This window comes from Podarcis erhardii (genome assembly GCF_964252035.2).
Source record: "Podarcis erhardii genome assembly, chromosome: 13".
Taxonomy (NCBI): domain Eukaryota; kingdom Metazoa; phylum Chordata; class Lepidosauria; order Squamata; family Lacertidae; genus Podarcis; species Podarcis erhardii.
The window spans coordinates 2,153,171-2,169,887 of NC_138502.1; the positions used below are offsets into that span (position 1 = coordinate 2,153,171).

Here is a 16,717-nt window from a genome sequence, read left to right on the forward strand (position 1 = left end):
AATGGATTCCTTCAGGAGGTAATGGACTCCACTTCGCAGCGGGGTTGGACTAGATGACCCCTGGGTCCCTTCCAATTCTATGATTTTATGATTCCATGCTTCACGTCCAACGGGTTCCCCCCCGCCAAAAAACCCCCCAACATCTGGCAGGCACCAGGTTGCAGCAGAGGAGAGGCTGCTCCTGACCCTAATAATAATAAACCCTAATAATAATAATAATAATAATAATAATAATAATAATAATAATTTATTTATACCCCATCCTCCCCGGCCAGAGCCAGGCTCAGGGCGGCTAACACCAATAAAATAAAATCACAGTAAAAACATAATAGGGGGGAAAGAGAGGGAGGAAAACAAACCAATTTAAAATACAGGTTAAAATGCAGTCTCATTTTAAAATAGCTGATAAATCAAAACCATAAGGGGAGGGAAACGTAAGGGTCCAAACCAAAGGCCAGGAGGAACAGCTCCGTCTTGCAGGTCCTGCGGAAAGATGTCAAGTCCCGCAGGGCCCTGGTCTCTTGGGACAGAGCGTTCCACCACATCGGGGCCAGTACTGAAAAGGCCCTGGCCCTAGTTGAGACCAATCTAACCTTCTTGAGGCTCGGGACCACCGAAGTGTTGTCATTTGTGGACCTTAAGGTCCTCCATGGGACATACCAGGAGAGGCGGTCCCGTAGGTACGAGGGTCCTAGGTCTTAACTTCCTCCCGTTCCCGATTCAACGCACAACACAAAGGGAAGCTCAGCAAAGCGATCAATCGGAAAAGGCCTTTCTTTCTTTCTGCCTCTGCTCAACGCTCCCGTCCGCATGGCCACGTCTCCTTTAAAATTAATCATCGCTCCATCCCGGGGGCGCCTGCTTTTCCCCCTTTTTTTGCTGGAGATAACGAGGCCTCGCCGTTAATTATTAAAAGCTTTTTAATGAAATATTAATTTCGACTGCGCCTGGGTAAATTTCACACCCGCAGGGGGAGTGGAGGCGAGAGGAAGGGGCCGAGACGGGGCTTGAACCGCAGATCGGGCAGGCGAGGCTGAGCCTCAGAAGAGGGGTCCACGCTCCAGGTGAGAACCTCACCCAACCCCCAGCACTCAGAGAGCGGTGGGAGGCCCCCTTCCCATGTTACGCAATGCCTGTGTGTGCATCTTCCCCTTTGCAGGGACATCGTAGCTGAGTCAATAGGGCACCTGGTCCCGGGTTCAAATCCCTCATGGCTTCTCCAGGCAGGTCTGAGCTAGATGGAGCCAGAGTCTGTCTTGAGAGACAATGGAGTGCACTTCCGGGGTGAAGCCAAACCGCTGCGTCAGCAGCCCCAAAGTGACCTCCTTGGGAGCCAGTGTGGTGTAGTGGTTAAGAGCGGTAGTCTCCTAATCTGGGGAACCGGGTTCGCGTCTCCGCTCCTCCACATGCAGCTGCTGGGTGACCTTGGGCCAGTCACACTTCTGTGAAGTCTCTCAGCCCCACTCACCTCACAGAGTGTTTGTTGTGGGGGAGGAAGGGAAAGGAGAATGTTAGCCGCTTTGAGACTCCTTAAAGGGAGTGAAAGGCGGGATATCAAATCCAAACTCTTCTTCTTCTTCTTCTTCCTTGGGGCACAAGACTGGGCAGTGTGTGTGGAGGTCCTGGGCTTCCCAGACGACAAGACCCCCCTCTCATCCTCGCAGGTGTGGCCCAAATGAAACCAGAGTAAGATGCTTGGCACCAGTTCAACCACCTTAGGGACGCCATTCCAGATTTGTAGGTCCGTATAGTTAAAGCTCTGGTTTTCCCAGTAGTGATGTATGGAAGTGAGAGCTGGACCATAAAGAAGGCTGATGGCCGAACAATGGATGCTTTTGAATTCTGGTGCTGGAGGAGACTCTTGAGAGTCCCATGGACTGCAAGAAGATCAAACCTCTCCATTCTGAAGGAAATCAGCCCTGAGTGCTCACTGGAAGGACAGGTCCTGAAGCTGAGGCTCCAAGACTTTGGCCACCTCCTGAGAAGAGAAGACTCCCTGGAAAAGACCCTGATGTTGGGAAAGATGGAGGGCACAAGGAGAAGGGGACGAAGGAGGACGAGATGGTTGGACAGTGTCCTCGAAGTTACCAAACTGCGGGAGGCAGTGGAAGACAGGAGTGCCTGGCGTGCTCTGGTCCAGGGGGTCACAAAGAGTTGGACACGACTAAACGACGAAACAACAACAACAACAAATAGTGTTTCCTCCTGAGCCTTTTCTTCTCCCGAAGATGTCCCGCAGGGCAGCGGAGTTTGAGGATGAGAGTTTTCCTTCTCTGAGATGGGCAAGCTCCGTTTGCCCCTCACTTCCTTCTACAGCAGCGATCCCCAGATGTTGTTGGACTACAACTCCCATCACCCCTGATCTGTGGCCTTGCTAGCTAGGGGTGATGGGAGTTGTAGTTCAACAACATCTGGGGACCCATGAGTTGAGAAAGGCTGCTCTACAGCAAATGCAGAAACTGCCTTCATCATCATCATCATTTTATTATCTACAGTGGTACCTCGGGTTAAGAACTTAATTCGTTCCGGAGGTCCGTTCTTAACCTGAAACTGTTCTTAACCTGAAGCACCACTTTAGCTAATGGGGCCTCCCGCTGCTGCCGCTCCACCGGAGCACAGTTTCTGTTTTCATCCTGAAGCAAAGTTCTTAACCTGAAGCACTATTTCTGGGTTAGCGGAGTCTGTAACCTGAAGCGTATGTAACCCGAGGTACCACTGTATACCCTGCCCATCTGGCTGGGTTTCCCCAGCCACTCTGGGCGGCTTCCAACACAATATTAAAAACACAATAAAAGATCAAACATTAAAAACGTCCCTAAACAGGGCTGCTTTCAGATGTCTTCTAAAAGTCAGATAGTTGTTTATTTCCTTGACATCTGCTGGGAGGGCGTTCCACAGGGCGGGCGCCACCACTGAGAAGGCCCTCTGCCTGGTTCCCTGTAACTTCATTTCTCGCAGGGAGTGAACTGCCAGAAGGCCCTCGGAGCTGGACCTCAGTGTCCGGGCTGAACGATGGGGGTGGAGACACTCCTTCAGGTCTACTGGGCCTTTGAGGCCGTTTAGGGCTTTCATGGTCAGCACCGACACTTTGAATTGTGCTCAGAAACGTACTGGGAGCCAATGTGGGTCTTTCAGGACCATTGGACCCACTCCTAGTCTCGTCCGCTACATCTGCCAGAGCCTGTCCTCACAGGCAGAGGAAGACCCTAACTCACTGAGGGTTTGAGACCCATCGGCTCCCCTCGCCTGGTTCAGCCGTCCAGTCGAAGCCGTTCCCAGGGTGTGGCCCCTGTCGCACGCTGACAGCTTCTAGGAGCCACAAGTGAGAGCCGAGTGCAGGCGTGGGGCCAAAAGTTGGACAAACTACCCCAGAAGGAGCACAATATGTTCCCCCGTCCAGTAACACTCCAGCTTGCTACATTCCTATTTATTGCAGCCATTCCTTCAGAGCAAAGAAGACTAGAATCTTGCGTTATTTTAAGGGAATTTGGGCATAGCTCAGGGAGTAGCGCTGCCTTGCATCCAGAAGGTCCCAGGTCCAGGTCCTCAGAATATCACCTGCCGCAAACCCTGGAGGGTCGCTGCTGCCAGCCAGTGTGAACAATATTGAGGTCGATGGACCTCAAAGGTCTGATTCGGCAGCTTCCTATGTCCCTAACGGCTCTCCTGTGCACATAACGCTCATCCGAACGTACAAGCAGAATCACGGAATTTCCAAGTTGGAAGGGACCCCGAGGGCCATCCATTCCAACCCCCTGCAATGCAGGAATCTTTAGCCCAACATGGGATTCGAACCCACAACCCTGGGATCAAGATTCTACCAACTGAGCTGTCACAGCGATTTTAAGTCCAGGGCAAAGGTGCATCACGGCTTGGCTATCCATGAGGGTCAATTCGGAGCAGAAACAAATATGTTTTAACAAAACACCTTGCTATACTTTTTGGCACATGGGCAGGGAACAGATTGGCCGCACTCGGAACTGTGTACAGAACTGTTCCGAGATCAGAACAGGAGGCCAGATTTTTCTCTCGCCGTGCACGACTTCCAGAACGCAACACCAGTTTTCATTTCTCCGATTTTTCAAACTACGTCCGTCGCAAGAGAGGCAGAAACCAAGACGCCCAAAGGCTTTCCCACACATCTCCCCACCGCCTCTGAGCCCGGCCTGCTGTATTTATTTCATTTGATTTCAGTTAAAGATTATACACTGCTTGCTTGTTAAAAGCAACAAGCTCAAACCAGTTTACAAAAGAAGAAGAAGAGAGAAAATGACAAAATTACCAGCACGGAAATTGCCCACAACAACAACACTTTAAAACTTTAGAAAAGTTATAATGTGACGATCGACTGAAATCTGCATCGCACTGTACACGAGTTGTCGGACACAATTTGTTTTTAACTATCCGGCCGTTTCTTAGAAAGGGCTGCATTTTTAGGCGTCCGTTCCTGCCCTCCCCGCCAAACCAGTCTCGATCCGAATTGAGGCAAAATGAACGCTTCGAGCCGGTGGCACACATGCAACGCGAGAACGGCAGAGGAAAACGAAACCTGCGATTGCGGAGAGCAACTATGTTAGGGGAAACGAGAGAGGAAGAGAAAGAGAGAAAGAGAGAAAGAGAGAAAGAGAGAGAGATAGAGATAGAGAGATAGAGAGATAGAGAGATAGAGAGATAGAGAGATAGAGAGATAGATAGATAGATGATAGATAGATAGATAGATAGATAGATAGATAGATAGATAGAAGTCAAGATTTTGGGCTCCGTTCCCCCAGCCCTCCCCAGCGAAGCCCCCGTACCCAGCACGCCGAGCCGGTAATTCATGGTGACGACTATGACGTTCCCGTAAGCGGCCAGGACGCTGCCGTCGAACATGTTCCCGGTCCCCTCCATATAGGATCCGCCGTGGATAAACAGCATCACCGGTTTCTTGCCGCTGTCCCGGATATCTGCGGGGCGAGAAGGGAGAGATGGGTGCCGTGAGGCTGGGACCGTTCCCTCCACGACGGCCTCTCGCCGTTCTCCCCTAGCATGCGGCAGACACGCCAGCTCCACTCTGCGCGCTGCTGTTCCACGAATGGCAGGGGGTTGGGATGGATGACCTTTGGGGGACCCACTTCCGACTCTGCCGTTCTGAGAGTCCATGAATACGGAGCAAGAATCGGTAGCTGAGGAGAGCTGGGAGGTGAGAGGGATGGGAACAGGGGGGAACGGGCAGCGTGAGTTATCGAAACCAGGCGCTCACGGGACCCCTGAAATTGTTGGGCCTTTGGGAGTCAAGTTGCGTGACGGGTTAAGGGTGCTGAGCACCCCGAGGAGACCCCTATTCCCCTCACACAGCTACTGTCCTCCATCCCTTGAAAATAGGAGTGGATTTGTTAAGCCACTTTGGGAACTGTAGCTCAGAGGGGGGGGGTCACCTCACGACGCCCACCACCCTTAACCGAACCACAACTCCCAGGATTCCTTGAGGGAAGCCAATTTTGACACTCCATATCCCTTCCCAGGGAACTCTGGGAAATGCAGACCTGCAAGGGGAAGAACTACAACTCCCAGAATTCTCTGGGAAGCCATCACTGTTGACCGCGCTTTAAAGACAGGGTGCGAATGCGGCTTTGGCTGGGAACCCCAGCGGATCAGTAGGGTTCTGCAATGAGATCCAGAATCCTGGTCAGACCCCAAGCCCAAATCCCACAAGCCGATGACCAGGGAACTGGTGGGACAGGTGTGTTTGGGGTCCGCAGGTGAGCTGGGTCCCAGGCCAGAGATGAATGAAAGGACGATGGTTGAAGCTTAGCCAATGGAGGGGTGCTCATTTTTGGATTTTTGTGGTGTTTTATGTCCCTCTTTCCGTCCCCCGCAACACCTCAGCCCAACTTTGGCCACTGGGATAAGGTGAAAGGGCTTGGGGGGCTGTGACCCGCTGTGCCCCCGAACCATGCCTCCCTGGGGGGGGGGGGAGACGTGGAAAAAGGGCAGCCCCTCTCCTCAAGCCCCGTCCTGCGTTTCTAGGTCACATCCATTTCCATGGCAACCTGGAGCCTAATTAATTCGCTGCAAGGGGAGAGCGTTAATTAGACGCACCAAGGTCTTAATTAGCGGTTTCCACCCGGCCCCTCCCCCCACCACCCGCCTTTCCTGAGGGGAACAGATGGGGAAGAGGGTGGGGCCCAAGGAAAGGGGATCGTGATTCATAGAATCCCCCCCAAAAAACCAACCACCACCCCACACACATGTGTTTGACTTTGGGCAACCTGGTCCCCCTCGCATTGGGCTGGGCGTCCATCAGTATGCGGATGATACCCAGCTCTACCTCTCTTTCAAATCAGAACCAGTGAAGGCAGTGAAGGTCCTGTGTGAGTGTCTGGAGGCGGTTGGAGGATGGATGGCGGCTAACAGATTGAGGTTGAATCCTGACAAGACAGAAGTACGGGAGGCGGGCAGGTGTGGAGGACTCTCTGGTCCTGAATGGGGCAACTGTGCCCCTGAAGGACCAGGTGCGCAGCCTGGGAGTCATTCTGGACTCACCGCTGTCCGTGGAGACACAGGTCAGTTCTGTGTCCAGGGCAGCTGTCTGTCAGCTCCATCTGGTACGCAGGATGAGACCCTCCCTGCCCGCAGACTGTCTCTCCAGAGTGGTGCATGCTCTGGTTATCTCCCGCTTGGACTACTGCAATGCACTCTACGTGGGGCTACCTTTGAAGGTGACCCGGAAACTACAACTAATCCAGAATGCGGCAGCTAGACTGGTGATTGGGAGTGGCCGCAAAGACCACATAACACCAATCCTGAAAGACCTACATTGTCTCCCAGTACATTTCCCAGCACAATTCAAAGTGTTGGTGCTGATCTTTAAAGCCCTAAACGGCCTCAAAGGCCCAGTAGACCTGAAGGAGCGTCTCCACCCCCATCGTTCAGCCTGGACACTGAGGTCCAGCTCCGAGGGCCTTCTGGCGGTTCCCTCCCTGCGAGAAGTGAGGTTACAGGGAACCAGGCAGAGGGCCTTTTCGGTGGTGGCGCCCGCCTGTGGAACGCCCTCCCTTCACATGTCAAGGAAATAAATAACTATCTGACTTTTAGAAGACATCTGAAGGCAGCCCTTTTAATGTTTGATGAATTATGGTATTTTAATATTTTGTTGGAAGCCGCCCGGAGTGGCTGGGGAAGCCCAGCCAGATGGGCAGGGTATAAATAATAAATTATTATTATTATTATTAAATTATTATTAACCCAGCACTCTAACCGCTACACCGCACTGCTGCTGGGACTCCAGCTCCCACCCACTCCAGTCAACGTTTAGAAATACCAGGATCAGGCCGACGGCCTATCCTGTTCTCACAGCGGCCAACCTGTGGGAAAGCCAACAAGCAGGATTCGAACGCAAGACCCGCTCTTCCCTCCTGCGGTTTCCGGCAGCTGGGATCCAGGAGCGTTGCTGCCGTTGACCGTGGATGTCAACGCACAGCCATCCTGGCTTGGAGCCACAGATATTCCTCTTTCTCCTCCACAAATTTCTCCAATCCTTATTTGAAGGTGTATTCCATTTGTGGGACAATTCATCTGGTGGCAGGGAGTTCCGCTGGTTAATTACAGCACGGGACGCTTAATCTCAAGGTCGTGAGTTCGAGCCTCAGGTTGGGTCAAAGATCCCTGCATTTCCCATGCAACTCGATGGTTATTTGTTGCGTGAAGATTGGCAGGTCCGTGAAAACCACTGGGTGGCCCTTGAGTCGTTTCAATACTGCAAACCAGACCCTTCCAGATATTTTGGACTGGAGCTGCCATCAACCCCAGCCAGGGGATGATGGGAGTTGTAGTTCAAAGCACAGCGGGCGGTGCCAACAGGCGCTGCTGTTTGAAGGATCTGGAGGGCACCCGGTTGAGGATTGCTGCAGTGAGCTCTCGCCCTGCTGTGAGTGTTTGGAGGAGAAATTCTGGGTGCTCCAGCTGTTTGCCAGATGTTTTGCAGGAGGGGAGGGGGCTCCAAAGCGGGGAGATAAATACGTTGCCGAATATGTTCTTTTTGCTCGGTGTACGGATTGCCGTTGGCAACCCACAAACCAGAGCTGCAAAAGGGTTCAGAAAAGGCCATCCCAAATTATCGAGGGGACGGGGAGTGGTTGCGACGTTTGGGAATTTCTGGTTTCAGAAGAAAGGCCAAACTCCGTGAAATTAGGCCTTGCATAGAGACCGAGAAAGAGTTTCCCTCCCTCTCTGGCAACACTGGAACTCGTGAATGTTGGAAGATTTTTAAAAAAGACCTTTTTCATGCTTCGTTTAACGTTGTTCAACTATGGAACTCCCTGCCACAGGAAGCCAGCCTAGATGGCTTTAAAAGAGGACTGGACCAATTTGTGGAAGAGGAGACGGCTTTGGACAGCCAGGCGCCATCATTTGACATCTTTAGGAGAAAATGTTCCTCTCCGAGCCAGTCTGTGTCTTTTTAATATTCCACAGACTTTTAAATGTGGGAGAGGGGGGCTATTGTTTTAACTCTTTATTTGTGCTTTTATGCTGTATTTTAATCTTGTGAACTGCCCTGACATCTTCGGATGAAGAGCAATACATAATAATAATAATAATAATAATAATAATAATAATAATTGCAATGGCTGTATTCTACCACCAGTAGGAAACAGCAGGTGGAACGAGGCTCAGATCCTGTGTTCGAATCCTGCTTGTAGGCTTTCCCTTGGGGCATTTGGCTGGTCACTGTGAGAAGTCTTCCCCAACAGATATGCTATTTATATATATATATATATATATATATATATATATATATATATATATATATATATATATATATATATCGGGGTGCAAATTTAATAACTTTGGAACTCCCTGCAACTTGATGTCCGGCTCCACACTTTTTGGGGTGCCTGTTTTGAACATTTTAGTTTAGGCAAACCTGTTTAAGACACATAGGCCGCTGACGGGTGTTTTAATCTGTGTGTTTTTTAGCTTATTGTCCATTATTCCTAAACCTTTTTTAAAAAAGCTGCTTTTACCCATCCTCTTATCGCTTTAAACTTCCCGTAAGCCGCTCTGAGACCTTTTCCTTCTCCTCACCATTGTTTCGCCAGACGAAACGAACAATAGGTAAATAAGCGGGGGGTCAGGCTAGATGACCCCGGCGCACCCTTTCCCGACTCTACAATTCTATCATCTCCCTTCAAGGCATTTAAACAGCCCTCCGCTCTGATTTTAGACCCGTTTCACGCTGAATCCTCCGCTGTATTCTCTTGGACTTTGTGGCGTTGTTTTAAACGAACGCCGTGTCAGCTGCCCTAAAAGGGAAAAAATTAATAGCCCAGGGATTTTTGATTTTGAAGACCTTTTTCCTCAGGTGGGATATGGCCCAGATCTCTGGGTCGTCCTTCGCTCTGTCCCAACCTGAACCAGCAAACGCCATTCGCTTCAGACATGCACTGGCTGCCAAATACGGTCCCAGGCGCCCCCCAAATCTTTGGACAAGAAGCGTTATTTTTCGTTGGAATTGCTTTGGGGGCAGATTCTAGCTTGTAATTGCTTTTAGATGCAATTGTTTTTAGAAGGTTTCCACCTGTTTTACAAGGCTTTTGCATTTTGCTTTTCAATTGCATCTCTCCGTTTGTAGGCCCGGGACCCTCAGGGAGGAACGGCCGGCTATAAATTCAAGAAATAAAAAGGATAAAGAAAGAAAGATGTGTTGTTATTATTTTTATTATGTGCCCAGGTTTTCCTCGACCCACGAGACCATGCCCCAGCCTTCACTTTCCTGATTTCCTAATTTCGTTTGCTTTTACGCCGCTGTTTCGCCGGTTTTAAGTTGCATTTTTCGTTTCAGTTATCGGTTTTAACCTACACCTCTGAAACGTCGTTGCTGTTTTGTTTGAAATAATAAGCAATCTGGAGCAGTTTCCTTTATAAGGGAAACATATGCAGAAATGGATACTTGAAATAAACACCTGTCCTGTACTGCCAGAATATGGCCGCATTGGTACGGGAGAGAGAAAGAAAGAAAATGCTCTTCACGTGCTCAGGAACACACGCAGGAAGTGTTCCGAAGGGTGTGCCTTGTCTTCAGAACGTGATTTTCTAAATCCGTACTCTTCGGCTGAACAATGCAGCTCGCAATCTTAGCTCACTAAAACGGGACTAGCTCACAAAACAGCCGCAGTTCCTGCATTGCACGGAGTTGGTCTGGATGACCTCTGGTGTCCCCACTCTTTATTTCTATGACTAATTCAATAGCTTGGGATTCTCTCCTCTGCTTTCCAGAGGAGTAAATTCTCCTTTTCCCTGTGCTGGAGAGCGGGCCACGGGATGGGACAAGAAAGGAGTTCTTAAGTATACGGTGAACCCCGAATTCTTTCCCTGCCTTACCTCCACCAAACTCTACCAATTTAGTAGAATGGAATCGGTAAAATCCTGAGCAGGCACTGTTTCATGGTATCCCCATGCAGGGATTATTTTTAGATAACCAGGTTCTTCCCTGCTCTGCTAGATTTCTACTTGCAGAGAGTCTTTTTTAGATAACCGGCGTCTGCCTTGCTCTGCTAGATTTCTACTTGCAGGGGGTCTTTTTTAGATAACCGGCGTCTGCCTTGCTCTGCTAGATTTCTACTTGCAGGGTGTCTTTTTAGATAACCAGTGTCTGCCTTGCTCTGCTAGATTTCTACTTGCAGGGAGTCTTTTTTAGATAACCGGTGTCTGCCTTGCTCTGCTAGATTTCTACTTGCAGGGATCTTTTTAGATATGCCCCTCCCCCCATCTAGGAAAGGTAAAGGTAAAGGGACCCCTGACCATTAGGTCCAGTCGTGGCCGACTCTGGGGTTGCGGCGCTCATCTCGCTTTATTGGCCGAGGGAGCCGGCGTACAGCTTCCGGGTCAAGTGGCCAGCATGACTAAGCCGCTTGTGGTGAACCAGAGCAGCGCATGGAAACGCCGTTTACCTTCCCGCCAGAGCGGTACCTATTTATCTACTTGCACTTTGATGTGCTTTTGAACTGCTAGGTTGGCAGAAGCAGGGACTGAGCACCGGGAGCTCACCCCATCGCAGGGATTCAAACCGCCGACCTTCTGATCGGCAAGTCCTAGGCTCTGTGGTTTAACCCACAGCGCCACCCGCGTCGCCTTCACCCACCTTTGGGTCGGCCCAAACACCAGGAGCCTCCTCTTTCCTTTTCCGTTATTGTTCTCTGCACGAACGGGCGTTAACCTCCGGAACTGCCTGCCACAGGAATTTCCAAGAGAGTCAAGAGAGAAGGCTGCGCTTTGAATTGCGGGCAGGCAGAAGAAGAGGGACAACGTCAGGGCAGAGAGGCAGGATCCGCGGGCTTGTCCCGAGAGAGTAGCGCCACCCACAGCGCCACCCCCGTCCCTCCCCCATCTTTTAGAAGATTGTAAAAACGTGACCCTATTATTTCAGTCTAAAGCAGTGCTGCCCATTCTACACCCCAGGTAAACCCTTGTTGATCTATTTGTGTGGCAGCACCTAGCCTCTGGGCTCTTTTCGGGGCCAGCTAAAAAAAATTTAGTTTTGTTCAGACAAGCCCGCACAGACATGTAGAACGTCGACGTACGTTTTACTCTGATTTTACTTTATTGCTGATTTTTGTTTGTTTTAAAGAGTCGCTTTTTACTGTTCTTACTGGCAAATTTATTGTTTTCTTCTCCTTGTAAACTTGTTTTTAGGATTTATTTATTTTTTACAATCAAGCAGTGTATACATTTTAAATAAGTAAAATGAAACTGTTCCACCTCCTCATTCTGCCACCGTCAGTGAATGTGGCACTGGGTGCGAAACAAGACGTTTCTCTTTGTGCTTTGTCTTCTTTCCTCGGCTTCCGCTTGTATAGTTTTTATAACAATAAAAACCACACACAAATGGTTCTGCATTCACGAGCCTCAGGTTCTGGGAGATCAGAAGTGTCAATTTCTGCTCTTAAACTAACCGCAGTCGTCGTCTCCATTACATCCAAACTGCGGTTTCCTGGAAACACCGTGGTTTGTTAAAACGAACCGCAATCAAATTGTTCTGGCTTGTTCTGAAACCACAGTTTACAGAAACCACAGTTCCGGAGATCTGGACGAAATGGGAAACTGTGGTCAGTTTAAAAGTTGCAGAACAGTTTGCGATGCTTTTTCATGTAGAGAAAAGACGATTAAGAGGCGACATGATAGAAGTCAAGTACGCATGGCCCAAGGAAAATCTTTTCCTCCCTCTCTCGTGGCAGTAGGGCAAATAATAATAATAATAATAATAATAATAATAATAATAATAATAATAATAATTTCTTATTCTGGGCGGCTTCCAACAAGAGATTAAAAGTACATTAAATGAAGTTGAACACTGGAAGTTTCAGGACAGATAAAAGATAGCCTTTCTTCCTGCAGCGCAGTTAACCTGTGGAACTCTCTGCCACAGGGTGGCCACCAACTTGAATGGCCTTAAAAGAGGACTGGGCAAATTAGGACTAAGGGTATCCAGTAGCTCATTTACGAGCAAACACGGTCTGCATAACCTTGCAAAGAGAGGCTGGAACCACAACCAGTGTGCAAATTTTGCTAACAGCAGAGGATTTCCCACCGTTTTGGCTCATTTTTCTTTTCCTACATGGGATTAAAATACCCGGGGGAGAGTTGCAGTTTGGACTCTTGTTGGTACGAAATAACCCTCCGCGTACACCAGGACCCACGAGTCCAATTTCTCCGCTCCATCTAATAAACCCAAAATAGTCCAGTCCACCAAGTTGCTGCTCCTTCTGCGTAATAATTTGCTGCAGGACCCTTTAAAAAACAACGCAAACCCCCAAACCCTTTCCTGCATTTTCTTTCCTCAAATTAGAACTCTCAGCAGCGCCGTTCCAGTCCTGGCGAAATAAAGGGCTGTGGTTGCAAAAAAAAAAAGGGGGGGGGAGATAGGGAAGATATTTGAGGCCTACTTTTCAGCGAGACTTCCCCCTTTCTCCTCCGAAAATTTCACGAAAATTCCCTGCATGGCCATATCAGTGAGAGATAGAATTCCGCAGGGACACCCGAAACACAACCGTCTGATTGTTTTGGGGCAAAAGTCGATGGAAAACAGTAAGGCCAGTGCTGAGTGAGGCAAAAAAGGGAAATAATTCTTAACTTATTTTGGTCTTTAAACGGGCGCATCATTGCACCCTAAATCGGTGAAATTATCACATAAAAGTATTTATCGGTTAGCTTTGGGGGTTGGCCCCCTTTGCTCAAGGGGGGCAGAGCACTTTGCATGCAGACGGTTGCGGGTTCAAACCCCGACAGAGTCTCCGTTTTAAAAGGAACAGCCAGGGACCCAGAGAGATGCTGCCAGCCAGAACGGGTAACACTGGCTTAGATGGGCAAAAATGGCACAAGGCGTGTGTTTTTTCCTGCGTTTCTCCCAATTAGGTAACATTTCTTACGAGAAGCTGCGGGCGTATCCTGTTAACTAAACAGTCAAAGCACCTACAATTCCTTCACTCTCTAGTTCCTTTCTTGCCATCCCTGAACTACAATTCCCACGTCGCCCTGGTGCAAAGCGGCAGAAGGGGAGCCAGGTCTCGTTGGACTCCAACTCCCATCATCCCCCTGGCCATTGGGCCACGCCGGCTGAGGCTGATGGGAGTTGTAGTACGTCGACATCTGGTTGACGAAAGCCGTTCTCGGCTGCTGACCAAGAAAACAAAGCAACTTTTCTGTAAAATGGGCACAAGGGAAATTGGGTCACCACCTGCTTGGGAGTGACAAGAAATCTTCCCCCTTTCACAACTGGGGACTTTTAAGGGGTGGTGATGGTTTGTTTAAGGGACACCCTGATTGGGGGAAAAAACAACCCAAATAGATATATTTTTTTAAGTTCGAAAAGGCAGGAAAACAATGGGAACCAGAGAACAACACCAGAGTCCCGTCCCACGAACCCCGTTCCTCTCTCACAATGAATTAAAAGTTGCCAAGTTCAGAAAATACCCCCCGTGGGCTTTTCTCCACCAAAAAGAAAGCCACTTTATTTTGGAATTTGTGAGCGAGGAGGATTATGGGAAACAGGCCCAAAGCTTGGTTTGCTTTGGTGTGGACACCAGCCCCACACCCACAAATACAAGCACACACCCAAATCCCAAATGAAATTCTTCCCTTTGCAATAAAAGTTCTTCTAAATCTCAGTAAATCATCTGGCCCTAAATGGATTGGGGGGGGGGACAGTATTGTAATTATTATTATTGTTTGTTTCCCTTCCAAAAAAAAGGAGGAGAAAAAAAGAGAGGAAAAGGTAAAGAAAGAAGGAAGCGAAAATTGTGATGATTTTGGAAAACAAGAAAGGGGGGGTGCTTTCCCAAAAAAAGGAAAAAAGGGGGGGGAAGGGTTGCTTTTTTTCCAAAAGTTTATGTATTATTTGTTCTGGTTTCTTTTCTTTTCTTTTTTAATCAATATATATATATATTTAAAAAGAAGAAGAAGTAAAAAACCAAAAAACCAAAACCAAAAAAAAAAAGGAAAATATTTTGTTTCTGTTTCTGCTTTGTTTTTGTTTGTTTTTTAAAAAAGCAAGATTTGTGAAACATGCAGGAAAAATACCTTCGTCTGGAGAGGGATTGTTAGTTGACACCTCCTCACGCTTTTTCGTGAGCGGACCTAAGAGCAAGAAAAAAGAAGAAAAAAGAAAAATGGGACAAGGGGGTAAAAAGAGAGAGAAAGATCAAGAAAAAAAAGAGATCGGTTTTTGCGTTTTGTTTTTCGTCTGCTTCAGCAAAAAGGGAAAAAAGCAATATTTCTTTTCTTTCTTTTAGCAAAATACAAACAATTTTCGTTTTTTAAAGGTTTTTTTTTCTCTCCTGGGTTTGTGTGTGTGTGTTGCTGATGTTGCTGGGATATTTTTATTTTTCCTTCCCCCCCCCACCGAAAAAAGCATATATATATATATATATATATAATAGATTTATATATATGACACAGAATTATAGAGAAACCGGATGCTGTGAAATTAAAGGTAGGTTAGAGACGAACCGGGCTGGGAGGAGTGGTTGTGTGGTGGGTTGGATCCTGAAATGGATAACAGAACCATATAGACTACCTGGGAGAGAGGGATTTTTTGCTTGCAGTTTCTGCATCGAAGCGGGTTGGACTAGATGACCGCTGCTGGTCCCTTTCAAGTCTACAACCATCTGCAAGGGACCCTGCAAGGTGCGATTTTCCTGCATCGCAGGAGGGTTGGATATTTGGGGCTCCCTTTCCAAATTTCATTACCATTCAACACCCCTGGGACAGCGGCCGGGGAGAGGGCAGACAAGCTCACTTACTTAAGGGCCACACCAAATTCCTCTCTTCGCAAGGGACTTGCCGGATCTTTAAATTGGAAACCAGCGTCTTAGGAAACCTGTGTGCCTGCAAAAGCTGTCCTGTTTTGTTATCATCTGTGCTTTTTTCCTGAAGAAAATGCTTGGGGGGGTACTCTCGTTTTGACTCGAGAAAAACCACCATTTTGTACTTCAAATCGAGGGACAGAAACACAGCAAATGGACAAAAGTACAGGGGACCCTTGGGTTGCGAACGTGATCCGCGCATGTTGCGATTCGGAGCTTCTGCGCATGTGCAAAGCGTGATTTAGCGCTTCCGCGCATGCTCGACCGCCGAAACCTGGAAGTATCCCATTCCGGTACTTCCGGGTTTTGGCAGTCTGTAACCCGAAGTATGATTCTACAAAGATTCACAAAATGTGGGCTTTGCATACCTCCAGAAAAAAAGCACTGGTTATTATATTGTGCATTTTTATTTTGCAAAATGCCTTTGTGATCCTCGGATGCTGTCATAAATTGGATCTCAAATGCCTTGGCTCCAGAACAAATCGGCTCCCAAATGATCGAAACCTGGGAGTGAGCGTTCCGGTTTCTGAACGTCCTTTCAGAAGCCGAACATCCGATGGGGATTCCGATTGGCTGCAGGAGCTGCTTCCTGCAGCCAATTGGAAGCCGCGCTTTGGTTCCCAAACGTTTCGGAACCCGAATGGACTCCCGGAACAGATTCTGTTCGGCTTCCCAGGTACGACTGTGAGGAAATTTAATAAACGGATACATCTCCTCGTGTAACCGCTTAGAAATGCTAAAAAATGCTAAGCGCTTTTAAATAAAATGAAATAAATATGCTTTTTGGAGACTTTTTCTCCCAAGGGTGCTGATTCCAAAGTCAGGATCGAGTCACTAACCCGCTTCCTGGGTCATGGTTGTCGTTTTTGGTTCTTATGGCCTTTAACCGGTGTGTGACATCATTTCTCAGGGACGCAGAGGGTCAGTTCGCCTGGCTGCTAACCGGAAGGCTGGCGGTTCGAGTCCAGCCACGGGTGGCTGTGGGCAGGACTCCTGGTCTAGATGGCACTTCAGGGTCCCTTTTCCATCTGGACAATTCTATGAGCAAGCAAGCATTCCACAGGTGCAGTCCCCTCCCCAGGCAGAACTGTGCGCGGAAGCTACACCCGTCGGACTCCTGCCTGCCTGCGTCCCAAGCATCCTTCTGGAAGACGCGGGAGGAAGGAACCGGGAGGCAAAGAGGACGAGGATGGTGACTAGAGAGGGAAGCGACAGAAAGCAGAGCGAACCGGGAGCTCTTTTTAATTCGGTGTCCTAGAGAAAAGGTTCATCTGAGGCGAAGCCAAGAGCCCAGCGGGACGCAGGAAGGAGGCGTCGAGACGGGATCCGGCGGGCAGATGGGAGAGGGGGCGTGTGTGGCTGCCGCAAAGCCGCAG

At 48.8% G+C, this 16,717-nt stretch overlaps 1 protein-coding gene across 2 annotated transcripts in view; it reads right to left on the reverse strand.

The window, feature by feature from the left end:
- NLGN2 (neuroligin 2) overlaps window positions 1-16,717 on the reverse strand; it is a 75,478-nt gene that overhangs the window by 20,054 nt on the left and 38,707 nt on the right. Inside the window, exons 3-4 of one of the 2 annotated variants that reach the window (XM_081835677.1) lie at window positions 14,557-14,613; window positions 4,797-4,946 (exon numbers count right to left, since the gene is read on the reverse strand). In XM_081835677.1, the coding sequence (XP_081691803.1) occupies window positions 4,797-4,946; window positions 14,557-14,613 (207 nt within the window). The remainder of the gene's footprint in view (window positions 1-4,796; window positions 4,947-14,556; window positions 14,614-16,717) is intronic. The other variant, XM_081835678.1, reaches the window with a different exon arrangement.